The sequence below is a fragment of the Puma concolor genome, chromosome A2, assembly GCF_028749965.1.
Source record: "Puma concolor isolate L17-30 chromosome A2, mPumCon1.1.hap2, whole genome shotgun sequence".
In the NCBI taxonomy this organism is placed as follows: Eukaryota; Metazoa; Chordata; class Mammalia; order Carnivora; family Felidae; genus Puma; species Puma concolor.
In genome coordinates this window covers 65,908,017-65,935,145 of record NC_141668.1, presented here as the reverse complement: position 1 = coordinate 65,935,145, position 27,129 = coordinate 65,908,017, and the positions used below count along the sequence as shown (strand labels likewise).

Genomic DNA, 27,129 nt, shown 5'->3' with positions numbered 1-27,129 from the left:
GAGATGGGTTTTGAAACTTGAGAGTCTAAAGTGTGGTTTTTCCTGTTAAGTAGATATCATTGTAGTAATGAAAAAATTTACTTTATCCTTGAGCATATCTAGCCTGTTAAAGTTCTTGGTGTTAAAAAGAAGAATCATTGCCAAATAGATTTCTTTGAATGCTTTTTTTAGTACTGTGTATAATTCATAAATTAAGAATTCATTCACATAATCTGTTATATTTTAGAAGGAGATGGAGACTCCCTGTGGTACTGTGAAAGTAGTCTTATTTGTGAAGGAGTTTGTCAAAGAAGAGATATTTTTCATTGTACTTGTTTCAGAAGTTTACAAAGGGTCAATTTATCATACAATTTGTGTAGACTTAATATTTTAGAAAATAATACATATTGGTATGTGTTGTGCTATGCTAGCTTTCAAGATGCTTCTTTTGTGAACAGGATGTATGCGGCTTATATTACAATGAATAACATAATTTAAGAGGTGAGAAGGAGCAGTCACCTATGGAGAATTGACCTTTCTTCCTATTGATAGGTTGTTGATGGATTTGGGGAAGATTATGGTGCTTTATGTTTTATATTTAGAGAAGTTAATGTTGAGTGCAAGACTATTATTTATTTGCCAAGCTAACATTATGTTTTGGCTTGATTTGCAAGATTGTCTCATAAGAATCTTCTATTTAGTGTAAAGCATTATGTACCATAAAAGAGCATTGTCATTTATTAAATGACTTTTAACAGAAGTTCACAAATTTCCTTGTGCAAATGTAAAATACACAGAAGAAGTAGAATTCATTTGTACCACTCGCATGACACTTTTTTCCAGTTGGTTGAACAGATGTCGGCCCACCAGGCCACCGAGAAATGACTTTGATAGATGGTTGCTGTCTCAGAAGCCAGCATACTACAGATTAGTAGAAACCCAAAAAGAATCTCATTCACTTTATGGAGAGTTTGGTCCAATAAGATAATTTTTCTAATTAACCTATGGAGCACCGTGTAGCTGGGATGTTGAGGAAAATAAACGGCTTCAATATTCTTTTTGTCAAGTGTATTGTGTGTGGTTTTTTAAAGCTCTTAAATGCTTGTCCTTGTCTTTCACTTTTTAAAGCTAAAGTAGAAGTTTAATTTTCATAATGTTTTAGTGTTTCACTGAAAAGGGATGAGACTATGTAATTATAGATTTTTAATGAGAGTAACTGTGAGACAGAAACTCATTTTAATTCTTTTTGCTGGTGTAATAGCTGGTAAGACATTTCTCCCTCACAATTCTAGCATATTTAGTTGACTTGAGTGGCAAATAGAGGAGAATGTTGCTTTATATTTTTTCTTTAAAACAAAATAAACTGCATTTGTTCAAATCAATAGAAGTTGAACATACCGGCAATTTTGCGGGCACCCAAGGAGAGAAAACCCAGTAAAAAAGAAGGAGGCACACAAAAGACTTCTATTCTTCCTGCAGTACTTTATAGGCAAGTAATAAAATGATAACAGATTAATATTGTGTGTTTTTAAACTCATACTTTTAGTAACAAGATGCTTCAAATATTTGTGAATGGGTTATGTCCGTATTAGAATTTATGTTAAATGCATTTGAAATTCATTTTATCAGTACCTTTATCAAAGATGGTTTAGGTTGAATGAGAGAAGAGATTTTTGCTTCTCTTTTAATGATAAGATTAATGACTTGTATCCTTTAAATAAGTGGAGATATATGTCCAAAAGTTGCATGGAAATGAACAATCCATTGTCTTGGGGGAATTGGAAAGTGACTTTAAATAATGTAGATGATCATTTTCTTAAATAATTAAAATAATCTATTATTTAATGGGCATTTATATTTTATTTTACTTTAATGAGTTTTAGAGCTTTGCATGTGTTTTTAGGTAGTGATGGGTATCATATACAATCTGAATTACTGCCTTTGTACAGTGGTGGATAATGAAGATAAGTTCTAGATTTGAATCGTCTATATTTTTTTATATGCTCAGTTGTAATAATTTTATTTCTAGAAGTGCTTTTGTTATTTACTTTTTTGTCTCTATCGTAATTTTGCATAGCCAAGACTTCTTGGCTCAGTCTAGCTTTTCCAAACAAAATTGGTTCGTTTGGAACCACCATGCATATCAGAGTGCTTCTCACTTGTCAGTACAGTTCATTTTTGTTTCAGAATGTATTGTAAATGATTTTCCTTTTTCACTTGAGTAGCATTGAGAACCAAGTACTGGTTGTCGTTGTTGCGTGTATGTGACCCTTTTTCTGTAGGATAATTTAAAACTTCAAAAATCATTTTTATTTCTTACATGGATGGGTAGCTGTTAGAGATTCTTAACAACTTTTTCTTCACACTTTATGTTCCCAATATAAAAAAACTGAGATATTCCAGTCATGGTGCCTGTGCTCTCAGGAGTAGTTAAGTTGACATTTTGCACAAGAAAAGTTGGATTCCTTGAAAAGTAACAAACATCCAAATAACAGTAACAACAATGCAAAATTCCCCATTCCTCACAAAAATATCAATTGGTGTACTTTTAAGACTCAAAGTCTGATTTTGAAGAGACTTATTTAGAAATGTAGCTTATTTACATGTTGAAGATTCATTGAAAGGCTTATAATTAATGTTAAAATAAACAATTTTGTTTGTAAATTAACTTCTGTAGTTTGAGAGAAGTAGAAAATTGTAAAATTTTTTTGTTTAATAGTTATGTTTCTAGAGAAAAGTTGAGCTAATATTAAATGTTTTAAGTGATAACTAAATTGAGGTAGCTGTGATGTTGAGAATCCTATCTTCTTTTTTTTTTTTTTTTTTAAGTTTTTTTTATTTACTTAGAGCAAGCAGGGGAAGGGCAGAGAGAGGGAGGGAGTGAATCCCAAGCAGGCTCTGTGCTGTCATCCCAGAGCCTGATGCAGGGCTTGATCTCACAAACTGTGAGATCATGACCAGAGTTGAAATCAAGAGTCAGACACTTAACCAACTGAGCCAGCCAGGCATCCTGAGAATACTGTCTTATATATGCCTCTCTCTGAAAAGTTCAACTCCAGAATAATAATTATACTAGATCCAGCTATTTTTCTATAGTCTCAAATATTTAGAACTAATAATTATTGATGTTACAAAGAGGCACGTTTGAAGAAAAAAAACACTTAATTTAACAGAAGAAACATTAATCCAAGGTGAAATTTTAAAATTTAAAAAAATGTGCTGTAAATAGCTGTTTCACTAAAATAATTATTATTCTAATCGTTTATTTGCTGCCTTTATTCAAAGTTGTGGAATTTGTAAGAAGAACCATGATCAGCATCTTCTTTTATTGTGTGATACCTGTAAACTCCATTACCACCTTGGGTGTCTGGATCCCCCTCTTACAAGGATGCCAAGGAAGACCAAAAACAGTTACTGGTAAGTAAAATGAAAGAGATTTTAATGGTAGAACTGGTTTGCTCTCTGTTTCAATAGTATAAGATGAAGTGTTATGTCCTATTTCATAATGAAGTTTTTAGCACATTTTTAATTGATATTTTAATATTTTTCCAACTTTGTTGAAGTATGAATGACAATTAAAAATTATATTTAAGATATACAACTTAATGATTTGATATACTTACACATTGTAAAATAACCACCAGCATCAGACAAATTGACATATCTGTCACTTCACATTAGTTCCCATTTTCTATTTTGTGGTGAGAACACTTCAGACACAAATATTTATTATAATATTACATGAATAAATCTGTAATAGTTTTTTTGAGAAATGAATTTTAAGTTAATTGAGGCTGTTGTGATATCTTACCAATAGTTAAGGCATAAATTCTGTCTCCGGTGTTTTAATTCTCTTTATTATAAGAATTTCTCTAATGCTTTTTGTATTGAAATTGAATGAATTTATCAGGAACTTGCCTCCATATTCATGCTTTTATTTGTAATTTAATATTTTTAATTAGTTTCACCCAAGGCTTTACTTATGGTATATGTCATTTATGCTAATTCTGTTTAAGTTTAACCATTCTTTGCAAATCTATAAACATTTGACATACGTTTCTAAGGTTGTTTTTTTTTTTTTATTAACTTAGGTATATTGCATAACTACAGATGTTTTATAAAAGCTTATGTATGATGAATTGTATCCTTTCCTTAATTCTAGTTCAAGGGAGAGAGATATGCTCAAATTTTAATAGGCCGATTCTATATAGGAAAAATATAGGACATGGAAAACTTTGGAATAAACATCAGTATTCTGTTTAGACAAATTACCTTTCTACTTTTAGAAAAGAGTAAACTCCAGGTTCTTAAATGATAATCTATATAAAAAGTCATGTGTTTGTGAAACACATTAAGCATGTTTTTTGATTTCATTGTTTCATCTCATAAAGCAATCTCTGTTTATTAGGAAACTTCTATTGTTTCACCATTTTCACAGGATTGCTTTTTCATAGTGTTCTTTTATCAGTTTGTCTTGAGAGAGTCCTACTAGTCTGCCCTTTTCGAGTATAGTAGAGTTTATGTATATACTTTTCGATATGTGCTTTTGAAACCAGAGTTTACTAAGAAAATGCTGTAGCTTATTAGAATGCCAGCAGTGGTAATAAGCATCCTAGGTGGGTGTTTATAAATTGGAAGCCAGTTTGGTAGTCTCCAGGGCCAGGGTGCTTTGATATGGAGAGATGCAGTTCTCTACTTAAATGAGATTATGAACTTTTCTAATATCGCTCTGCTTGCAGAGTTCTGGTTTCCAGTGTGTAAGTTTCTGGAAGAACTTCAGATGAAAATGCATTGGTTGCCCTCGGATGTTTTAGTGAAAGTTCTCCCCCAAAGACCTAAAACTACTTAGGGTCCTATGCATTGGTTGCAGTGTTTTAAAGTAAAAGTAGAAGCTAATATTGGAACAAAGTGAAGTCTTCAATATCTTCTAGTTTCCAGTTATCAGATTTCCTTTGGCCTCTGTAATCAACTTAGTTTTGCTTAGCAATTAATTGAGTGTATTAGTTTGGGAGTAAATTTTATAGAATTATATTTTTCTTTAGTGTATCTCAAATGTGAGAGGCACTTTTTTCTTTTTAACATTTACAGTTTATTTTTGAAGTTATATGAAAGATAATAAACATTAAAACAGTTTCACTTCCTAAATATTTTACTATTACCTATGCTCTTTACCTAAGTCTATTGTATATGTATGAGAAAAACTGTAATGGTGTGCTACTATGCATCTTTTCCCCATTCTGCATTCTCTGATGCCTTGTTGGTATTTGGAAATTGGCTATGGTTAGGAGTATTTGTACTGCAGAAATTGGCAAATGCTACAAATTACCACTTTTTTTCCATAGAGAGCTAGGTGTTAGATATTTACTAACACACCACTAATCCTAACCCCTGCTTTGTTTCTGTTTAGTTCTTCTCAGTCTTTTTCTTAGGAAAAGAGGTTCTAGAAAGGTCCTTTCCTCTTAGGGAAAGGGTTCCCGGACCTTTATCTCATGACTGGGCCTGTTACTGGCTTAAATTTCTACAAAGCCTACTTGTATACATTTCTGAATGTCACCAATCACTGCTTTTGCTGTCTTTATGCTGTGTGCACTTGGTAACTCCCTTTCTGGTGTGCCCCTTTATGTTCACTGCTAGCTAGAATTACTATGCAATCTTTCCTTCTCAAATACTGTGTTCGGCATGATAGACTAAGCACCTGCTGTCTTAGCTTTTCTCTCCTCCCAGTATCAGCACTGCTTTTGGAAGATACTAGTTTGAGATCTAGATGCTTTCTGTTTGGCCCACACCACAATAGTTGATTGGTTATGCTGGACTGATTTAAGACATGTAACAGGAAAGAAGAAATGGATAAAGATGTAGAAGTAATTATTGGTGGAGAGTAGGGAAGTTGAATAAGTTCACATTAGACAGGCTCTGACTTTTCAGTGAAATAGAAGTAGTCTGTGGAGAGGTAAAGGACCTGGGGTGATGATGTGAACTTAAGAAGACAGGAGATAGTTTCCAACAGTTACTGTGGGAAAAAAAAAAATAGATAAACGACCTGCTGAGGCCATATATATATATATATATATATATATATATATATATACATATATGTATGTGTGTATATATATATGTGTATGTGTGTATGTGTTTGTATATATATATAGTATATACTGAACAGGAATGTTCAGTGAATTAGTTTAGTAAGTTTGGTTAATTGCTTTTTCTCCAGTGATGCTCAGCTGTCCAGGAGCAGGAGAGGAGAGAAACCCAGGAACTTCTAAGGTTGGATTAGGAGTGGACAAATCAGATGAAGAGTGCTTGGTGGATGGGGAATTTGGCAGGTGATAGACTAGTGAAAGTATACTGTTTGGATTTACTTCTAGTGTTAGAAATCTATTTTGTCTTGCTTTGAGTTTATGTTATCTTGGTATGTTTCTTTTTAAATATATGATCTTGTATACTGCCTTACATTCTTCTCAGACAAGCATAATACTGTATACATTAGTAAGGGTTTGATTTAGTAGAATAGCTCAAATAATAAGTAATTCTTTTAATTTTAGAGTAATCTATGTTTCCATCACCCACCTGATCAGAATTTGTCTTGCTTTTTCTAATTAAAGAATATTCTGGGGGCGCCTCGGTAGCAATTGGTTAAGTGTTTGTCTCTTAGTTTAAGCTCAGGTCATGGTCTCATGGTTTCTGAGTTTGAGGCCTGTGTTGGGCTCCATGCTGGCAGTGGAGAACCTGCTTGGGATTCTCTCTCTGTCTCTCTCTCTCTCCCTCCCTTCCTCCCTCTCCCTCTCTTCCCCTCCCTCTCTGCTCCTCCCCTGCCCCCACCCTCATTCACTCTCTCTCTCTCAAAATAAAAAAGAATATTCTGAAGGGTATTATTTGACAATTAGATAATTGAGTAATATTTATTATATCCTTTTATTCTTTGGATATACTTTTGTTTATTCTCTTAAGATAAAAGAAAATCTATAGCACAAACTCTTCCGTGAAGAATTTACGGAAGGTGTCTTCCCCTATTTTTAATAATTTATCCTCCCTTTCTTCCATTAACTCTTTTCCTTTTTTATTGAGAGATAATTGACATAAAATATTGGATTAGTTTTAGGTGTGCATATTGTGAAATGATTACCACAGTAAGTTCAGTTAGCATCCATTCCTATACATAGTGACTTTTTTTTTTTTTTTGTCTTTATGATAAGGACTTTTAAGATCTACTCTCTTGGTAACTTTAAAATACACAATACAGTATTAATAACTCTAGTCATCATGTTGTATGTTACATCTCCAGGACTTATTTATGTTTTAATTGGGATTTTATACCTTTTGACCACCTTTACCCCTTTAGCACCCACCTCCTGGCCTCTGGCAACCACCAATCTGTATTCTTTATTTATGAGTTTAAAAAACTCATAAATATGGAGTTTAAAAAAATACTCCATATATAAGTGAGATCATACAATATTTGTTTTTGACTTATTTAGCATAATTCCCTCAAGGTCCGTATATGCTGTTGCGAATGGCTAGGATTTTCTTCTTTTTTATGGCTGAATAATATTCCATTATATATATATCTCTCCCACAGTTTATTTTATCCATTCATTCATCAATAGACACAGGGTGTTTCCATATTTTTGCTATTATAAATAATGATACATGAACATTGGAATATAGATATTTTTCAAGGTAGTGATTTTCCCTTGGCTGTATACTGAGAAGTGGACTTGCTGGATCATATAGGCATTCTAATTTTAATTTTTTGAAGAACCTCCATACTATTTTTCATAGTGTCTGCACCAGTATACTTCCCTGCTAACAGTGTCTGAGCGTCCCCTTTTTTCCACACTTATTATTTCTTATCTTTTTGATGACAGTTGTGCTAACAGAGTTGAAGTGATAGCTCATCGTGGTTTAGGCACCAGTGAAAATTTTCCTCTAAAAAGAGGAGAAAATATGGGAAAAGCCTTAGAGATGAGGGAAGAAACAAGTTGTGGTATGGAATCTTTGAAGACTGAAGGAAGTAAGTTGTAAAGGCAAAAAAAAAAAAAAAAAAAAAGGCAAAACATGAATTATGTATAATATTTGAGGATTAAAGTATCATTGCATTTATTACATTTAAGGACTCCTAAAATCCTTTTTTCTCTGATGTATGCAAATAAGTTTTTCTATAAATTGAATTAGTCTTCTTCCTTGTCTTAGCGTTAATGAATGAAATATTTTTTCTTTGGTAGTTAAAAATTTTTAACCCCCCTTCTGAACATAAGTTGCAATGTATGGTGTAGGAGATGAAGAAGATACAGCAAATGAGAAAATCTCTTGGCATTTCATTTCAGTATGAAGGTTGTTCTTTTCTATAAATTCCTGACATGAACTTTTATTACTTTAAAATTCCTTTTTAATTCAATATTTGATTACCTAAGATTATTTTTAATATTTTGCATGGGAATTATAAATTACAGGATTCTCTAACCCTTGGTAGAATATATTAAGTAAAAGTACAGAGGATTAAATATATAGGATAGCAGCTTAGTGGGTTATTACAAGAAGCCAGGTATGTGTTTTGACATTATGAAAGATAATTATGACTTTACCCCCAAATAATACTTAATAACATTGAATTGGACAGGCCATGGCTTTATCCTAGATTATTATTTCTTAGGACCTTTTGTACTGATTAGTGTGGCAAATATGCTTTTTCATATCTTAAAGGATACATAAATGAGACTTTAGTATTTAATACATTGTTGGAAAAATTTCAAGTAGTGTGTCCATCTATGTGACTCTGTACTGTAACTGTTGTGTCAGTTGTTTTGAAAAGAAATAGATAAATTTCTTCATTGGTGGTTACATTTTGTTTTGATTTTCTGTGTTGTTCAATGTTTTATGGAGTTCAGGGAATAATGGTACCACTGTCAGAAGGCTCTAATGCAAGTTTTTTTGTTACTTAAATGTATTACTTTTGGTGAGGATGAGAAATGACCATGAGAAGTTAGAGAATGTTCTGACAAGGGTTATAGTTACAAAATGAGAAACAAAAGGGAAAAAAACTCAATTAAAAAAACAACAACAATGATTTGTCCTAAAAAAGGGACTTGTTTCTATACCCCAGAAATTCATGTATATTAAAAATGAATTGGAACTGTCTGAGAAAATTTGACTACATTTCACATCAACTGGTAGAAATGATCACTTAAGGTTATAATCTGTAAATACAAGGAACTGGCCCTTTTCTGTAATATAACTTGATATCTTTCTACAGGCATTTCTGTTTTAATGTTTGTTGTATTTGTTACTACTTACTAATGGTATTTAACGTTTGTGGGGTTTTCACAATTTAGGACTGCCAATAGATTATTTCAAAATATATTAATTATTTCAGTTAGGAGATATGTTTAGGTGTTTAGTTCTCATACCAGTCTTTGATCTTTTAATCTTTCAAGAGGGACAAAACAGGAACAATTTAGTGTATTACATTTTATTTGTATTTTAATTTTGGTGGTAATCTGTGAATTCAAGGAATAAAGTGCTTGGAATAGACATAAAAATTTTTAAGTAACACATGATAAATTATTTCCTTGTTTTTTCCTTATTGGTCAGCTTTTTTAGTGTTAAAATGTTGCTTGACAATTTTGGTTAAATGAATGGGAACTTTTAGATACTAAAATCAATGCCTTCAATATAAATTTGTATTTTGACAATTAATGTATATGTCTTCATAACACATGGTATATTCCATTTAACTCTTACTGGAGTTCAAAGTTTAAAGCTGTTACTTACAAAAAATAAATATTAGTTTGGTAATGTTTACTTTATTAATGAGCGAAAGGTGTGAATTTTGACTTCACATGGTAAGAAATCTTCAAAAATACTTGGTAAGAGAAATCTAAGATGCATTCAGAGGTATTGGTGTAAACTGAGGATATTGATATAAACTAAGAGTACTGATACATAAACTAAATATCAAACATAATTTTATCTTATAACCATATTTATAAAGATAACTATAAATTAGACTTTGAAAGAAATACTTCCTGATCATTCTTTTAAATTTGAAGAAAATATTTGAAAACTATTTTACTTTTAACAGCTTCTTATATGTTTTTAAATGGGTTTTTATAATGGGGAATATCAAGATTTTCAACATTTTGTAGACTTGCTGTCCAAGTGTCCAAATGTTAGCTACTAGCCACATGTAACAACTTGAATTTAAATTGATTAAACTTAAAATTAAAAAAATGAGATCCTCAGTCACATTAGCCACATACAAGTACCCAGCAGCTATATATGTCTAGTGGCTGTTGTACTGGATAGTGCAGTTATAGAGAATTCTAACATCATATAAAGTTCTACTGAACAGCACTGATATAGACTGAAGTTTCAGGGTTAATTATATTTTAGTGTAACTAATGTTTTTTCAAATATTTTATTGTAGCAAAATACATATAACATGAAACTTACCATCTTAATCATTGCTAAGTGTAAAAATTAAAAGTCTACATATTAAACAGTAGCTCCCTATTCCTCCCTCACCTCCAGCCCCTGGCAAGCACCATTCTACTTTCAGTTTCTGTGATTTTAACTACTGTCATAAGTACCTCATGTAAGTGGAAATCATACAGTATTTTTCATTGTGATTAGCTTATTTCAGTTAGAGTAAGGTCTTCAAGTTCATCGATACTGTAGCATATTGCAGAATGCTCTTCGTTGTTAAAGCTGAATGGTAGTCCATGATATCTGTACCACATTTTCCTTATCCATTTATCAGTAGTTACTAGGGTTACTCCTACAGCTATTGTGAATAATGCTTCTATGAACATGGGTGTACAGATGTCTCTTTGAGAGTGGATTATATGGTAATTCTATTTTTAATTTTTTGAGGAACCACCATACTGCTTTCCAAAGCAGATATACCATCAGCAGCAGTACCATCAGCAGTGTATAAGTGTTCCAATTTCTCTATATCCTTGCCAGCACTTACTATTTCTGTTTTGATAATAGCCATCCTATTGGATGTGAGGTGGTGTCTCATTATAATTTTGATTTTCATTTCCATAATGATTAGTAATGTTTAGCTCCTTTTCCTGTGCTTGTTGGTCATTTGTGTATATTTGCATATCTAATTTAAATCCTTCTTTAACATGCATGTGGACTTCAAAAACAGGTATAATGTTAGCTTTTAGGATATTAATTTTTTTAATGTATTCATCTCTTACATTATGTAAAAAGTGAAATTACAAACCATTGTTATAATACCAGCTTTTATAATTGATCATGCATTAACCTTTATTGAGATCTTTATTTTTCCATAATAGCTCTGAGTTGCTGTCTAGTGTCCTTTTTTGTTTTCTTTTTTCTTTTTCTTTTTACCCTGCAGGGCTCTCTTGAGCATTTCTTGCAGGACAGGTCTGGTAATATCAAACTCCCCCAGCTTTCGTTTGTCTAGGACTGTCTTAATTTCTCTCACTCTTTTGAAGGACAGTTTTGCTGGACATAGGATTCTTGGTTGACAGGGTTTTTTTTTTTCTTTTTTCTTTTAGCATTTTGAATATATTAATCCACTGCCTTCTGGCCTCCAAAATTTCTGATGAGAGATCTGCTTAAAATCTTACTGAGGTTCCTTTATATGTGATGATTCTGAATTTCTGTCTTTATGCTTTGAAGATTTTCCTTGGGTCTTTTTCTTTGGAAATACTGATTATAATATGTCTTGGTGTGGGATTCTTTGAGTTTATCTTCCTTGGTATTTGCTGAGCTTCTTGGATGTTTATATTAACATCTTTCATCAAACTTGGGGAAGTTTTCAGTCATTATTCAGATATTCTCCCTGTCCTTTTTCTCCTTCTGAGCCTTCCACAGTGCAGATGTTGGTCCATTTGTTGATGTCCCACATGCCTCTTAAGATCTGTTTGCTTTTCTTCAAGTTTTTTTTCCTTTTTGTTCCTCAGACTTTGTAATTTCCATTGTTCTTTCTTTCAAGTTTGCTGCTCAAGTCTGTCCATTTTTTTTTCATTTTTATTTTATTTTTTTCCATTTTTTAAAAATTTAAATTTTAGTTAACTAACATACAGTGCCATATTGGTTTCAGGAGTAGAATTCAGTGAGTCATCATTTACATACAACACCCAGTGCTCATCACAAGTTCCTGACTTAGTATCCATCACCCATCTAGCCTATCTCCCACTCACCACCTTCTGTCAACCCAGTTTGTTATCTATCAGGAGTCTCTTGTGGTTTGTTTCCATCTCTTCTCTCCCCCACCCCTTCCAATATGTTCATCTGTTTTGTTTCTCAAATTCCACACCTAAGTGAAATCATATGGTATTTGTCTTTCCCTGGGTGACTTATTTCACTGAGCATAATATATTCTAGCTTCATGTCATTGCAAATGGCAAGATTTCATTCTTTTTGATGGCTAATATTTCATTGTATATATATGTGTGTGTGTGTGTATGTGTGTGTGTGTGTGTATACACACATATATAATATTCCCTTATATGTGTATATATTCCATATATGTTTGTGTGTATACACACATACCACATCTTTATCCATTCATCAATTGATAGATATTTGGGCTCTCTGCATAGTTTGGCAATTGTTGATAAATGCTGCTATAAACATTCAGGTGCATGTACCCCTTCGAATCTGTATTTTTGTATCCCACACTGGTGGCTGCACCAGTTTGTATTCCCGCCAGCAGTGCAAGAGGGTTCCCCTTTCTCTGCATCCTCACCACCACCTGTTGTTTATTGTGTTGTTAATTTTAGCCATTCTTACAGGTGTAAGGTGATATCACACTGTGGTTTTGATTTGTATTTCCCTGATGATGAGTGATGTTGAGCATCTTTTCAAGTGTCTGTTAGCCATCTGGATGTCTTCTTTGGAAAAATGACTATGCATGTCTTCTGTCCATTTCTTCACTGGATTATTTGTTTTTTGGGTGTTGAGTTTGATCAGTTATTTACAGATTTTGGATCCTAACCCTTTACCTGATATGACATTTGCAAGTATCTTCTCCCATTCCGTCAGTTGCCTTTTAGTTTTGCTGATTGATTCCTTCACTGTGCAGAAGCTTTTTATCTTGCTAAGGTCCCAATAGATCATTTTTGCTTATGTTTCGCTTGCCTTTGGTGACATGTCTAGAAGAAGTTGCTACAGCTGAGGCTGAAGAGGTTTCTGCTGGTGTTCTTCTCTAGGATTTTGGTGGTTTCCTATCTCACATTAGGTCTTTCATGCAGTTTGAATTTATTTTTGTGTATGGTGTAAGAAAATGGTCCAGTTTTCCCAACACCATTTGTTGTAGAGACTGTCTCTTTTTCCATTGCATATTCTTTCCTGCTTTGTCAAAGATTAGTTGACCATGTAGTTGTGGGTCCATTTCTGGGTTTTCTGTTCTGTTCCATTGATCTGTGTCTGTTTTTGTGCTAGTACTATACTGTCTTTGCAATAGCTTTTTAATACAGCTTGAAATCTGGATTCGTGATGCCTCCAGTTTTAATTTTCTTTTTCAGGATTGCTTTGACTCTTTAGGGTCTTTTTTGGTTTCATACAGATTTTAAGATTGTTTGCTCTAGCTCTGTGAAAAATGCTGGTGGTAGTTTGATAGGAATTGCATTAAATGTGTAGATTACTTTGGGTAGTGTAGACATTTTAACAATGCTTTTTCTTCTAGTTCATGAACATGGAATGCTTTTCCATTTCTTTGTGTCCTCTTCAATTTATTTTAAAATTGTTCTATAATTTTCAGAGTATAGATCTTTTACCTCATTAATTTATTCCTAGGTATCTTATTGTGTCTGGTGCAATTGCAAATGGGATCGATTCCTTGATTTTTTTTTTTTTTTCTGCTGCATCATTATTGGCATACAGAAATGCAACAGATTCTGCACATTGATTTTATATCCTGAGATGTTGCTGAATTCATGTGTTGGTTATAGCAATGTTTTGGTAGAATCTTTTGGGTTTTCTCCATCGAGTGTCATGTTGTCTGTGAAGAGTGAAGTTTGACTTCTTTCTTGCTGATTTGGATACATTTTCTTTTTGTTGTCTGATTGCTGAGGCTAAGACTTCCAATACTATGTTAAATAGTAATGGTGAGAGTGGACATCTGTGTCTTATTTCTGACTGTAGGAGAAAGGTTCTCAGTTTTTCCCCATTGAGGATGATATTAGCTATGGGTCTTTTGTATATGGCTTTTATTGTGTTGAGGTATGTTCCATTTATCCAAACTTTATGGACGTTTTTATTAAGAATGGATGCTTTATTTTGTCAGATGCTTTTTCTGCATCTATTGACAGGATCTTATAGTTTTCATCCTTCCTTTTATTAATGTGGTGTATCACAGTGATTAATTTGTGGATATTGAACCACCCCAGCAACCCAGGAATAAATCCCACTTGATCATGGTGAATAATTCTTTTCATGTACTGTTGATTTTGATTTGCTAATACATTCATGTTCATCAGGGATATTGGCCTGTAATTCTTTTTAGCAGGGTCTTTGTCCAGTTTGGGAATCAAAGTAATGCTGGCTTCATAGAATGAGTTTGGAAGTTATCCTTCTATTTCTATTTTTTAGAACAGTTTGAGACGAATAGGTATTAACCATGCTTTAAATGTTTGGTAGAGGGGCGCCTGGGTGGCTCAGTTGGTTGAGCATCCGACTTCGGCTCAGATCATGATCTCACGGTCTGTGAGTTTGAGCCCCGCATCGGGCTCTGTGCTGACAGCTCAGAGCCTGGAACCTGCTTCAGATTCTGTGTGTGTGTCTCTCTCTGCCCCTCTCCTGCTCATGCTCTGTCTCTCTGTGTGTCAAAAATAAATAAACAATAAAAAAAATATATTTGGTAGAATTTCTCTGGGAAGCCATCTGGCACAGGACTCTTGTTTGTTGGGAGATTTTTGATTACTGATTCAATTTCTTTGCTGGTTATGGGCCTATTCAAATTTCTTTCTGCTTTAGTTTTGGTAGTTTGTGAATTTCTGGGAATTTTTCCATTTCTTCCAGATTGCCTATTTTGTTAAAATGTAATTTTTCATGGTATTCTCTTATGATCATTTGTATTTCTTTGGTGTTGGTTGTGATCTCTCCTCTTTCATTTGTGATTTTATCTATTTGAGTCCTTTCTCTTTTTGATACGTCTGGGTAGGGGTTTATCAATTTTGTTAACTCTTTCAGAGAACCAGCTTTTGGTTTTGTTGATCTTTTCTACTGTTTTGTTTGTTTGTTTTTATATGTTTTATTTCTGCTCTAATCTTTATTATCTCCCTTCTGCTGACTTTAGGCTTTATTTGCTGTTTTCTAGCTCCTTTAGGTGTGAGGATAAGTTGTGTAGTTGGAAATCTGCCTTTTTTTTTTTTTTAAGTAAAGTTTATTTATTTCGAGAGAGAGAACATGTAAACAGGGGAGGGGCAGAGAGAGAGGGAGAGAGAATCCCAAGCAAGCTCTGTGCTGTCCGTAAGGAGCCCAATGCGGGTCTCATTCTCACGACCTGAGCTGGAATCAAAAGTCAGACTCTTAACTATCTGTGCCATCTATGTGCCCCTGGAAATCTACCCTTGTAATCCTTTTAGTAAATTTTCCATTTCAGTTATTATACTTTTCATTTACAGAATTTCTTTTTCATTTATTTTTAGGCTTTCTGTGTCTTTATTGATATTTCCATTTTGTTCATAAATTGTTTCTTGTCTTTTCCCACAATCTCTATTAGTTCATTGAACATTTAAAGAATAATTCTTTGTCTTGTAGATCTGCCATCAGGTTTTCTGGGACAGTTTCTGTTAAATTTTTTTTCTCTTTTAATGGACCATACTTTCCTTTTCCTATTTCTTGTGGGGTTTTTGTCAAAAACTGGACATTTGAGTTTAATAATGTAATAACTTCAGAAATGAGATTTTCTCCATTCCCAGCATTTGCTGTTTTATTACTGTTTTTGTTTGTTTGTTGTTTTTTATTATAGTGTGCTATCTCTCTGCTAAGGATCAGACTGAGGTATAAACTTGCAGTGTTCTCATATGTTTTCTAAACCTTTCCCTGGGCAAGGGTGGCCACTTTCTAATTTTTCTTGTATAAGCACTTATGTTTTGAATGTCTATATCTTTAATGTCTGGCTCCCAAAAGAGGACAAAGAGAAAAATGAAGGTGGAAATAAATGACAATGGTCTTTTAAGTAGTGGAAGTCATTTCAGGCCAAGTGGGGGGGTCACATATAGCAGGGTTCTTACACAGAGAAATGGAACTCTGAGGTTCCTCTTTCTAGGAAGCAGCTTTATTTGTGCCACCTGGGCTCAGCGGGTTAAGATCCCAAAAAGGCTGAGTCCCAAGTGCAGCAGGGTATAGCCTTTTATGCAACTTCTACTTCTTTGTCTCCCATATGTGGTGACACATATAGTCTGATTGGACACATTTCAAGTTACAGAGTCATGTCAGAACTATACATACCTGTATAGGAGTTGATTGGGTCACATTGCCTTCCTTTGTTCTGAGAAGCCTCCACTAAATTCTTTAGGGAGGGTCCTTACCACACACCTACCTCTTTGTACTTCTGTGATCAGAAGCAGTAATTCCCAATCAGAGTATGGATTCCCAATATTTGGAGGACATGGTTTGTTTTGGCTATCCTGGTTCTTACTGACTACGTAAGCCACTGCAGGAATATGTGCACAACTGCCTGCCATGTGGCTTGGTTGGAGGTTGGGTAGTTTTGACTGCTGAGAAATGAAATTAACAGAAATTGATGGTGATTTACCTGTGCTAGCCTTTCCCTGGAATTTACAAGCCTTCAGTAGAATCCATAGTTCTAAAATAATTGTATTAAACAAAATCTGCCAGTGCAGTTTTTTTCTAGGTGGAGAGACACATTTCTGTTGCTTTGGACTGTGCCACCAGTGCTGAAATCTCTTACATGGGTTTACTTAAACATGTAGCATTATTGCATGTGTTCTTATGATACTTACAGAGTACATGGAATTGCTTTATACATTTACTATTGACATTCTTATAGGAGTGTGTGTACGTCTCTGTATGTAGTCTTTGTATACCCTGTGGTCACACATACTTGTATATAGTTTCATATATTCTTCACATCTACCTGAATTTTGTATTAATAGAAACCATAGGTAACACTAGAAGATAAAAATAAACGTATGAACTTACATTTTTTTCTTTATATAGGCAGTGTTCAGAATGTGACCAGGCAGGGAGCAGTGACATGGAAGCAGACATGGCCATGGAAACCTTACCAGATGGTACCAAACGATCAAGGAGGCAGATTAAGGAACCAGTGAAATTTGTTCCACAGGACATGCCCCCAGAACCCAAGAAGATTCCAATAAGAAATACGGTAATTTTTTCCCTGTTTATCATAATCATCACAAACTTCTGAGGGCAAAATTCTGAGGCCAGTTTGTTGTTTTACATTATGAAATATACCATACATAACTGAGAATTTATGCTTTATATATTCAACTTAAAGCATAATAATAATGAATACCCACTGTATCCACTGACCTGCTTCAAAAATAAACAGTAACAAAGCCTGATGTCCCCTGTGAATCCCTTGGTAATTTCATTCTTACCTGGCTAGCACACAGATCACCTCCTTCCTCAACTTTGTATTTCTCATTCTTTTCTTTTTTTTTTTTAGTAATGACTTTCCAAATGTGTATTTGTAAATAATACATAGTTTTGCAGTTTTTAAATTTTGTATGAATGGAATCAGGCTTTTCCTTTTGGTATTTGTTAATTTGGCCAGTTTTTTTTTTTTTGTTTTGTTTTTTTGTTTTTAAGTTTATTATTTTGATAGAGAGAGCTTGAGCAGGGGAGAGGCAGAGAGAGAGGGGGAGAAACAATCTGAAGCAGGCTCTGTGCTGTCAGCACAGAGCCCAATGAGGGGCTTGAACTAACGAACCATGAGCTCATGACCCGAGCAGAAATCAAGAGTCAGATGTTCAACCAACTGAGCCTCCCAGGTGCCCCTAACCAAATTTTGTTGATGAGATTCATAAATACTGATCTGTGTAGTTACAGTTCATTTATTTTTAATAATGTGTAGTATTTTTTATTAAAACAATAGATCATATGTTTTGTTCTTTAGATTGGCAATTTTGTTTCTATCTTTTTTCTTTTGTAAACAACTCTGTTTTGAATATTTTTGTAAATGTCTCTTGCAGCATGGTAACAAGGAGTTAGGATATATACCAAGGTGTTCATTTGCTTAGTTATCGGATATGTGCGTCTTCAGTTTTGCTAGTTAATTCCACTGTGTTTTAAACCAGTTTATATTCATAGCAATGAATAATCTTACTATTGTTCCCTAAACTTATTTTGTGTAATATTTTAATGCTTTCCAATGCAATACATGTAAAATAGTATATCATTTTATTTTGTATTTGTCTCAATACTAATGACTTTGAGTATCTATGTATTTTATCTATTAGGAAATGTAAATGCAAGTCTTCTCCGATTTTTCTATGAGGTTGTTAGTCTATTTCTCATCACAAAATTTTTGAGGTTAGAGTTCAAAGAATTTCTTCCAGAAAGTATTTATATTTGTTATTACCAGGTGCCGGTGAGGTGTACTAACCTAAGACCATTTTATTATTTTATTTATTTTTAAATGTTTGTTTATTATGTATTTTAAGAGAGAGAAAGAGAGTTAGTGGGGAGAGGGGCAGAGAGATAGGAGAGAGAAAATCCCAAGTATGCTCCATGCTGTCAGTGCAGAGCCCATCATGGGGCTCAATCTCATGAACTCTGAGATCATGACCTGAGCCAAAATCAAGAGTCAGCTGCTTAAGCGACTGAGCCACCCATGCACCCCTAACCTAAGACCATTTTAAATAAGTTTGGTGTGTGTGTCTTTTTCCATTATATAAATAGTGTCAATTTCTGCCCCAATCCAGTGAAGGCTGGCTTGCAGTTATGAATTCCTGGGGAGACATTTTTTACTTTCTGACTCTGAACCAAGGCAGACACTTTTGAAAAATCTGCCTCCTCCTGAAGGAGATGTAGATTTTTTTTTTTTTTTTTTTAAGTAGGCTTTATGCCCAGCACAGAGTCCAGTGGCTGGGCTTGAGCTCATGACCCTGAGATCAAGACCTGAGCTGAGGTGAAGAGTCGGATGCTTAACAGACTGAGCCACCCAGGCATCCCAAGATGTAGCTATTTTTAGGGTTAGTTGTCATCCTTTGTTTTGTTGTTACCTGTTTAGTTGTAGAGAGTTTTTTCTTTTTTCCTTAAAGTAACAGCTTTCTCAAAAATTTTCTTTAATCTGTAATAACACATTTAATCTAATCATAAGAGAAGTTACTTCGAGTATTTCATTCAGTTTGTGTTATGAGCTTATTTGAAATTGAGGAAACAGATGTGGAAATTGTCTCCCAGATAATTTAAATAGTTGTGTTTCAATGCTGTTAATCAACTTGAAATTGTTTTATTTATAATTCCCATTAGTTTAAAACAATTTTTTTTGGCCTCACAAATACATTTTGTTTACAAATGAACTAGAGAGAATTTTCCTTCAAGCCTGCTCACTTCTTCCTTCCTTCCTTCTTCCTTTCTTTCTCTTTCTTTCTTTGTTTCTTAAAATTTTTTTAATGTTTATTTTTTTTAAAGAGAGAGAGCACGAGTGGGGCAGAGGTAGAGAGAGAGGGAGACACAGAATCTGAAGCAGGATCCAGGCTCTGAGCTGTCAGCACAGAGCCCGACACAGGGCCCAAACCCACAAACTGTGAGATCATGACCTGAGCCGAAGTCAGATACTTAACCGACAGAGCCACCCAGGCGCCCTAAGCCTGCTCATTTCTAATACATTTTCTGTAACTTCAATGCCAATAACTTCAATGTGGCTATTAAGATATTCGAGTAAAGCATGTGTCTGTGTTTGCAAAGATTATCCTTTTATGAAACATCGTTTTCTTTACTGTTTAAAGAAATCTTTAGGACCAGTGTTATCATCTTTAACCAGAGACGGAAATTTTGTACATATTATAGTGATATTTATGTGTCCATAGTTTAGTATTATTTCAGATAAAAGAGGATCATATTTTCTTTTAGTTTACTTGTTTGTTCTTACAGCCTGGAATTATAAGGAAGCTTTTGAATTTTCTAATTTATTCCAATTCCTTTTACTGTATTATTTGTCTCTTGTTTTCTTGTGTAAAAGTCTTAGTCTTCTTGTAGATATGTGTGGGTAAAACACAAGAAAGGATTCTATGGCCAGTAATTTTAGGAAATACAGTATGATTACTTTCTTTCTTGGGGGAATTCAGATGTATACTCAAGGTCTGAGAAACACTACTGTTTAGAATAATGATTACTTTAACTTTTTCCTAACCTATTTTATCAAAGAGCACTTTTTTCAAGACCATTTTTTATTGTATCATATAGTGCTGAGTGGTACCAGCTTTGGAAATGATGTTCTAGAGGCCACGAATTACTTGCATAAAGGTCATCTGTGGGGTGTTTGTTGGAATGTAGGTTTTGGACTCATCCAAGAACTAATAACTTAGAATTAGGGTTGGTTTAAGCAGACTTTTTAGGTTTTATTCTTATGCAGACTGAAGTTAGAAAATAACTATCTGGATAATGTTTATCATTATTACTCTTACTTTTTTCTTCCCTTCCTTCCCCCCTGATTAATCCATACAGCAATTCAGAAAATCTTTGATGAGGCTATTCTATTGGTCAAGTACCTGATTGAGGAATGTAAGAATGAGAGATGCAGAGGAGAGTGATTCAGTCATCTTGATTTTGATCTTACCATTTAGGCTGAGTTCCTATTGTTACTTTAACTTTTTATCTTATCAGTTCTGTTTCAGAGATATATTAACATTTTAATTAGATGGTATGGTTAAAAATGAGGCAGCTTACTTTCTTTTCTTAGCACACTGTTAATTATGGGAATCTAGGTATCTAACTGCCACCTCATTTGTATGTATAACCAAGTATCTTTCACAGTAAATAACTGATTTATCTCTCCTTTTAATTTTCAATTCTTGTTCCTAGTATTTTTCTACTTATACTTTTTATTTTGGTACATGTATTACTACACTTATTAGCCACCCAGGTGCCCCACATTGAACTTCCTATTACAGAGGTATTCTGATATTGAACAAATTACCTAACCCTTACCCGAGTTCCCCAGCTGAGCTGCTGTATGAATTTCCTATAGGTGCTATAACAATTACCATGATTTTGGTGGCTTAAAATAACACAAATTTATTATCTTACAGTTCTAGAGGCCAGAAGTCTCCAGTCAGTTTTATTAGGCTAAAGTCAAGGTGTTGACAGGACTGGTCTTTTAGAGGTTGTTAGGGATTATCCATTTCCTTGTCTTTTCTAGCTTCTAGAGGCCACCTATATTCCTTGGCTCAAGCCTCTTCTCCACTTTTACCTCATTTCCAAACTCACATATGCTTCCTCTCTGATCTTCTATTTCCCTCTTATAAGAACCTCTGTGATTCAGGCCCACCTGAATTCATCTCAAAATCCCTGGCTAAATTACATATACAAAGTCTCTTTTTGTTATCAAGTATCATTTACAAGTTCTGAGGATTAGGATATGGATATTGTGGAGACCAGTATTCAGCCTATTACAGTTGCTTTGAAAATTAAATTAGATAATTTACATAAAGTACCGATCATGATGTCTGGGACATAGTAACATCAATTTATGTTCATTTTCTTCTCCCTCCTTCCTCATCCTATTAACTAGATTGTGTGATTTTGATTAAAATACCTGGGCCTTTGCTGCCCCATCTGTAAAACTAGATATAATACGCATAAGATTCTCAGTAACAAAGTCTATTGAGGGGATGCCTGAGTGGTTCAGTCAGTTAAGTGTCTGACTTCTGCTCAGGTTGTGATTAGTGATTCATGAATTGGAGACCCGCATCAGGCTCTTTGCTGACAGCTCGGAGCCTGGAGCCTGCTTTGGATTTTGTCTCTCCCTTTCTCTCTGACCCTCCCCTGCTTGTGCTTTTCTCTGTCTCTCTCTTTCTCTCTCAAAAATAAATAAATATTAAAAAAATTAAAAAAAATATTTCTTTTGTTAGTTTTAATTTTTCCTGCCATTATTGATCAAAGTGTACTTCATTTCACAGTAGTCCTATTACTCTATCAAAATTTTGAGGAAGATTTACCTTTGTGACATAGGGAATTCATGACATATATCCTAGGCCTTAATTTCTCATTTCAAAATAATGTATCACTTAATAAAACTATTAAAATGATCATTTGTTTTACAACTTTGATTTGTTCTACAACTTTCTACCATTTCTGTTAAGCATATGTTCCCTTGGGTTATAGTGCTAGCATAATTTTTAGAAAAATAGTTTGGATTATTTCATGCTAGTAAAAGTGTATTTTCTAGTTTCAAAAGTCTTTTTTGTGGGATATGTGAATTAATATTCGGTTAGAGTAATTTTGTTTTTAAAAATTCAGCCTTTATAATTAGGCATACAGCACTTTAATTTTTTATTTTTTTTGAAGGACTGTCTCTGTAGAGTTGTCCAAGAACCATCAAAAGTATAAAATGAGGGGCGCCTGGGTGGCTTGGTCGGTTAAGCGTCCAACTCTTGATTTTAGCTCAGGTCATGATTGCAGAGTTGTGGGATTGAGCCCCATGTCAGCCTCTGCACTGAGCATGGAGCCTGCCTAAATTTCTGTCTCTCCCTCTGCCCCTCTCCCTCCTCTTATGCTCTTTCTCTCTCAAATTAAAACAAACAAACACATATGTATCTATGTGTATATATGTATATATATGTGTGTGTGTGTGTATGTATATACATAGACATATATGCATACAGGATCATGGCTGCCATAGATTGAAGTCCTGTTTTGATGAACAACTTTTCTTACCTCTGCTATTACTTTCTCACTTTGTATACTTTATATCTTTACATATAAAGTAACATTCTTATGGTAGTAAAGGAGCAAAAGAAGGAAAGAAGGGAACATGTTGGCCTATTTGAGCAAATTCTTGTATGTTGCTACTATTAACTTCTGTTTAGCCATAATGCCAGTAAACCCAACCAGCTTATTATTTTTTATTTCTTCCTACAATTTGACCATTGGATATTTTACTTCATTACTTTTTGCAAAGGACAGTAAATCAGAAGAGGACATGAGGGATTAGTTTACCTTTATCTAAGATTGTTTAATTAGTAGTAAAACCTAACATTTATTGAGTATGCCTCATATGCAGACACTGTACTAATCCTCCAGCCTACTCCCTCTTATAAAAAATAAGTTCATATTTGACTATTATAATGCCTATTTCACTCAAAATAAAACTGAGACACAGAAAGCTTGAGTAACCTACCTGTGATCTTATAGATAGTAAGCAGAATAAGACTTGAATTCAGATAGTTTGAATTAAGAACCTGTGTTTTTTCTTTTAAGGTTTGTAGAAGAGATTTAGAGGTTTAGTTGAGGTACAAATGGAGTCGTCAAACATTTGGCTTTTGGTAGTGTCATTGGAAATATGGTGCTCTAAAGCAGGCATATATCCAATTACTAATTTGTGTACCTGAGCTTATTCACATTAGATATGAGATTCGGGGGCACCGGAGTGTCAGTTAAGCATCCAACTCTTGATTTTGTCTCAGGTCATGAACTCATGGTTCCTGAGTTTGAGCCCCCTGTCAGCCTCTGCACTATCAGTGCAGGATTTTCTCTCTCTCCCTCTGCTTCTCCCCTGCTCTTGCTCACATGCACACATGCTCTATCTCTCAAGAATAAGTTAACTAAAAAAAATATGAGATTCAACACTTCGCACTTTGAGCTGAGTGTGAATTCCACCCCCCCCAAGCTTATATGAGCATTGGCATCACTGTGCTTAATCACAGTGCAATAGTATAGAAGTTAATAAACTGTTTGAAGGTTATTCTACCTTGAGGAAATTGATATTAAAAAAAAGAAAAAATTAGAAGCAGCAAATCTCTAAGTACACTGGCAGCATGTGTATATATTGGCTGCCAGTATATGTTTATTTTGCTCTTCTGTGTTGGTCTGCTTGTTTCCCTCTAAATTGTAAATACTATGAAACTTGCTGTAGAAAAAAAGTATATACTTTGATATTGGCAGTGAAGATAGAGAAGTACACAATGGTCTTTTTGCCTAACTAATACTCCAAATCCACCTAAAACATTTGGTTTATTGCATCTTAGCTTTTTTGATTAAGCAACAGATATCTTTTGGATTTGTTCATTTGGTTGATCAGTGTTAAGAGAGATGGGCCCATGGACTCATTTTTGTGCTCCACTGCCTGCTTTGTGCCGAACAAGGCTGCTATTAGAAGAATGGCATCCACTCTTTACTGCTGACAGGAAGTTTCCATTTATCATAGCCAGAGAATGCAATGGGTAATAGACCACTTTGGCAAGGCTTAATATATTTTTATTATTTAGATCCTGAGGAAAGTCATTTTTCATTTTATTCTACTCTGATTTCCTTAATAAAGATTTATAGAAATATGAACGAATACAGCATATTTTGAGACATTAGATCCAATAAGATACAGATGCTTTTTGGGGCACCTACGTGGCTCATTCAGTTAAGTCTCCGCCTCTTGGTTTCAGCTCAGGTCATGATCTCATGGTTCATGAGTTTGAGCCCAGCATCGGACTCTGTGCTGCTGGTGCAGAGCCTGCTTGGGATTTTCTCTGTCTGTCCCTCCCCTACTTGTACTCTCTTTCTCTCAAAATAAATAAATAAACTTAAAACATATATATATATATATATATATATATATATATATATATATATATATATATATAGATGTATGTAGTCCCAGTGTTACTGTTACTTTCCTAATTTATTTTTCTATCCAAAGATGTTAAAAGATTATCCAGAAAAGTTACTTGAAAAAAATGATAGCACTAGAGATTTGGTGTTTAAAAATAATGGGTTAAAAGAGCTATTTTTAAGTGTAAGAATGAAATCATATTACATTTTCAGAAAATACTTGTATACAAACATAGACATTTTCTCTGATTGATATTTTCATGTTATCTTATATTGTTAGGGTATCATTATTTTTAAACATTTACTCTGAATGTTAGAATTATTTTTAAATTGAATTTTAGCTGTGAAAGTAGTATGTTAATACTTTTTGTTAAAAGAAATTCAAAATTATAAAGTCTCCTTTGATTTTCCTCCCAACATTACCCTCCCCCAGTCTAATTCACATGCCTTGAATTTGCCTTTATTACAAGGGTACATATTTTGAACTTTGATTTTCTGACATTTCTTTTGGTGTATCTGTCAAAAAAAGGAAAGGGTGATCAGTGAGTCATACGGAAAAGTAATCTGGGCATTGTTCAAGTAACATGGAACTATTAAAGTATTAATAAGTAAAAGAAGAATGATCTGGTTTTAGAAAATCAGAATGAGAAGCGTTGAAAAGCATTTTTTTATTTACCCATTACTTGTGATTTACTTTGTATTTTATATTAATTGTCATTAGTAACAAAGTAGTTACTAATGTCATTGTCATTTTACAATTGAGAAACTGAGGCAAAGATGTCAAGTAACTTGCAGAAGGACATACAGCTTCTAAATGATAGAGCCGGGAATCAGCTCCTGAGCCCATATTTTTAAGTACTCATTGTGCTGCCTTTCTGGGTAGGATTGTTCCTGGCACTTCTCCTAAGGCCAGAATCACAGGCTTCTCATGATTTCAGCAGCTTAGTGACTAAGGGTTTGATCAAGAAAATGGAATTCACTCTGTGGGGAATTAGGGGGTTATACCACTGCTGGTATATCTGGGGCTGTAGATGTCAAGAAATCTGTCACCACTGGTCAGAGGAGTTCTGTCAAACATCAGAGAAATTGTCAATGAAATATTTATCTTGAAGCTCCGAGTCAGTGGTAGTTGCTGACACCAGGTCAGAGACTTTGACAGTGAAGATCTTAGCCCTAAGAATACTGTTGGGTAGGTGAAAAATGAGGATTTGTGGGGAAGTCTGCAAAGCCTGCCAGGACTATGACTTGGGAGCAAATGGAAAGGAATATATGGCTGCACAGCATGTGAAAAAGCCAGGCATTTGACTCCCATGACCTCCTGAGTAAAATGGTCTTCACTTAAACGTTTCAAAATCTGTGGTCACTAACATGGAACCATAGACAGAAGGTTGTGGGGGAAGACTATGGGAAGTGTGGTTTCCAGCCTTAAACAGAGTAAGGTGATGGTGGTGGTGATGGAGGTGTGTGTCAGATTAACCAAAGACAATCTAGCGTACTAACCAACTGCAGTTTTTAAAAGTGCCTAATGTAGTACTTGGCAGTGTTAGGTGATCTAAAAAGTGACATTTCCAGACTTCTTTACTCTCACTCCCTTTTCTTTCCTCTTTGAAGACTGATAATATTTCATGTTTTCTTCCAGCTCTGAGCATTGTGCAGAGCATGCAATAAGTTCTTGATAAGATGATTAAAATAATCACTAACAGCATAAATACAGACAGTGACTTAAAGAATTGTAAATACCAAAAGGATAACTTCAGTGTAGGTCAAAGAAGTTGAACCTGGAATTTTTACAGACTCAGCAGTGTTTTAAAATAGAGAGAGGGTTAACTGCTTCCCTGACTTGCTGAATGTCCAGCTGAGCCCTCACAATGTTTGCCATTCATTTATGTCACAGGTTTTTAGTCACAGGTTTTTTCTTTCCTTTTTTCTTTCTCTTTTCTCCCTTTTTTTTTTCTTTTTTTCTTTTTAGTTAATTAAAAGGAAGGAATGTGGGTGAAGTAGAGAACCTTAAAAAAAGTTTCTTGTGATGTTAGGTCAGCCTCTGTTAACCCAGTGAGTTTCTTCCACTGTTCTTCTATTTATAGAAGCTACACAAATGTGTAAAGGGTTTTTCACAAAGATTTCAGCAGAGAGCTCCTTTTATTTAAATTACATTAAGCAATTCTTTTCTGTAGAATTCCTACAATTTGTACCATCTGTTGCCAATGTCTATTTCAGAAGTCTGCTTTTATGCAGTTTTTTAGGGTTGAGCCTATGCTTTTAATATATATATATATTCAGTACATAGGGTAATATTACTTAATAAAATAGTAACTTTCACATGTCTAATTATACAATCTGGAGAAAACTAGTAGTTTTCACTGCTGCATTGATAGCCAGTAATAATAATTGGGAATTTTTTTATGTATG

The 27,129-nt window shown here is 34.2% G+C and overlaps 1 protein-coding gene across 1 annotated transcript in view; it reads left to right on the top strand.

The window, feature by feature from the left end:
- The window catches only part of PHF14 (PHD finger protein 14), a 218,285-nt gene that overhangs the window by 55,152 nt on the left and 136,004 nt on the right, over nucleotides 1–27,129 (top strand). The window contains exons 14-16 of the mRNA XM_086682001.1: nucleotides 1,365–1,468; nucleotides 3,265–3,396; nucleotides 17,146–17,314. Coding sequence (XP_086538127.1) covers nucleotides 1,365–1,468; nucleotides 3,265–3,396; nucleotides 17,146–17,314 — 405 coding nt within the window. The remainder of the gene's footprint in view (nucleotides 1–1,364; nucleotides 1,469–3,264; nucleotides 3,397–17,145; nucleotides 17,315–27,129) is intronic.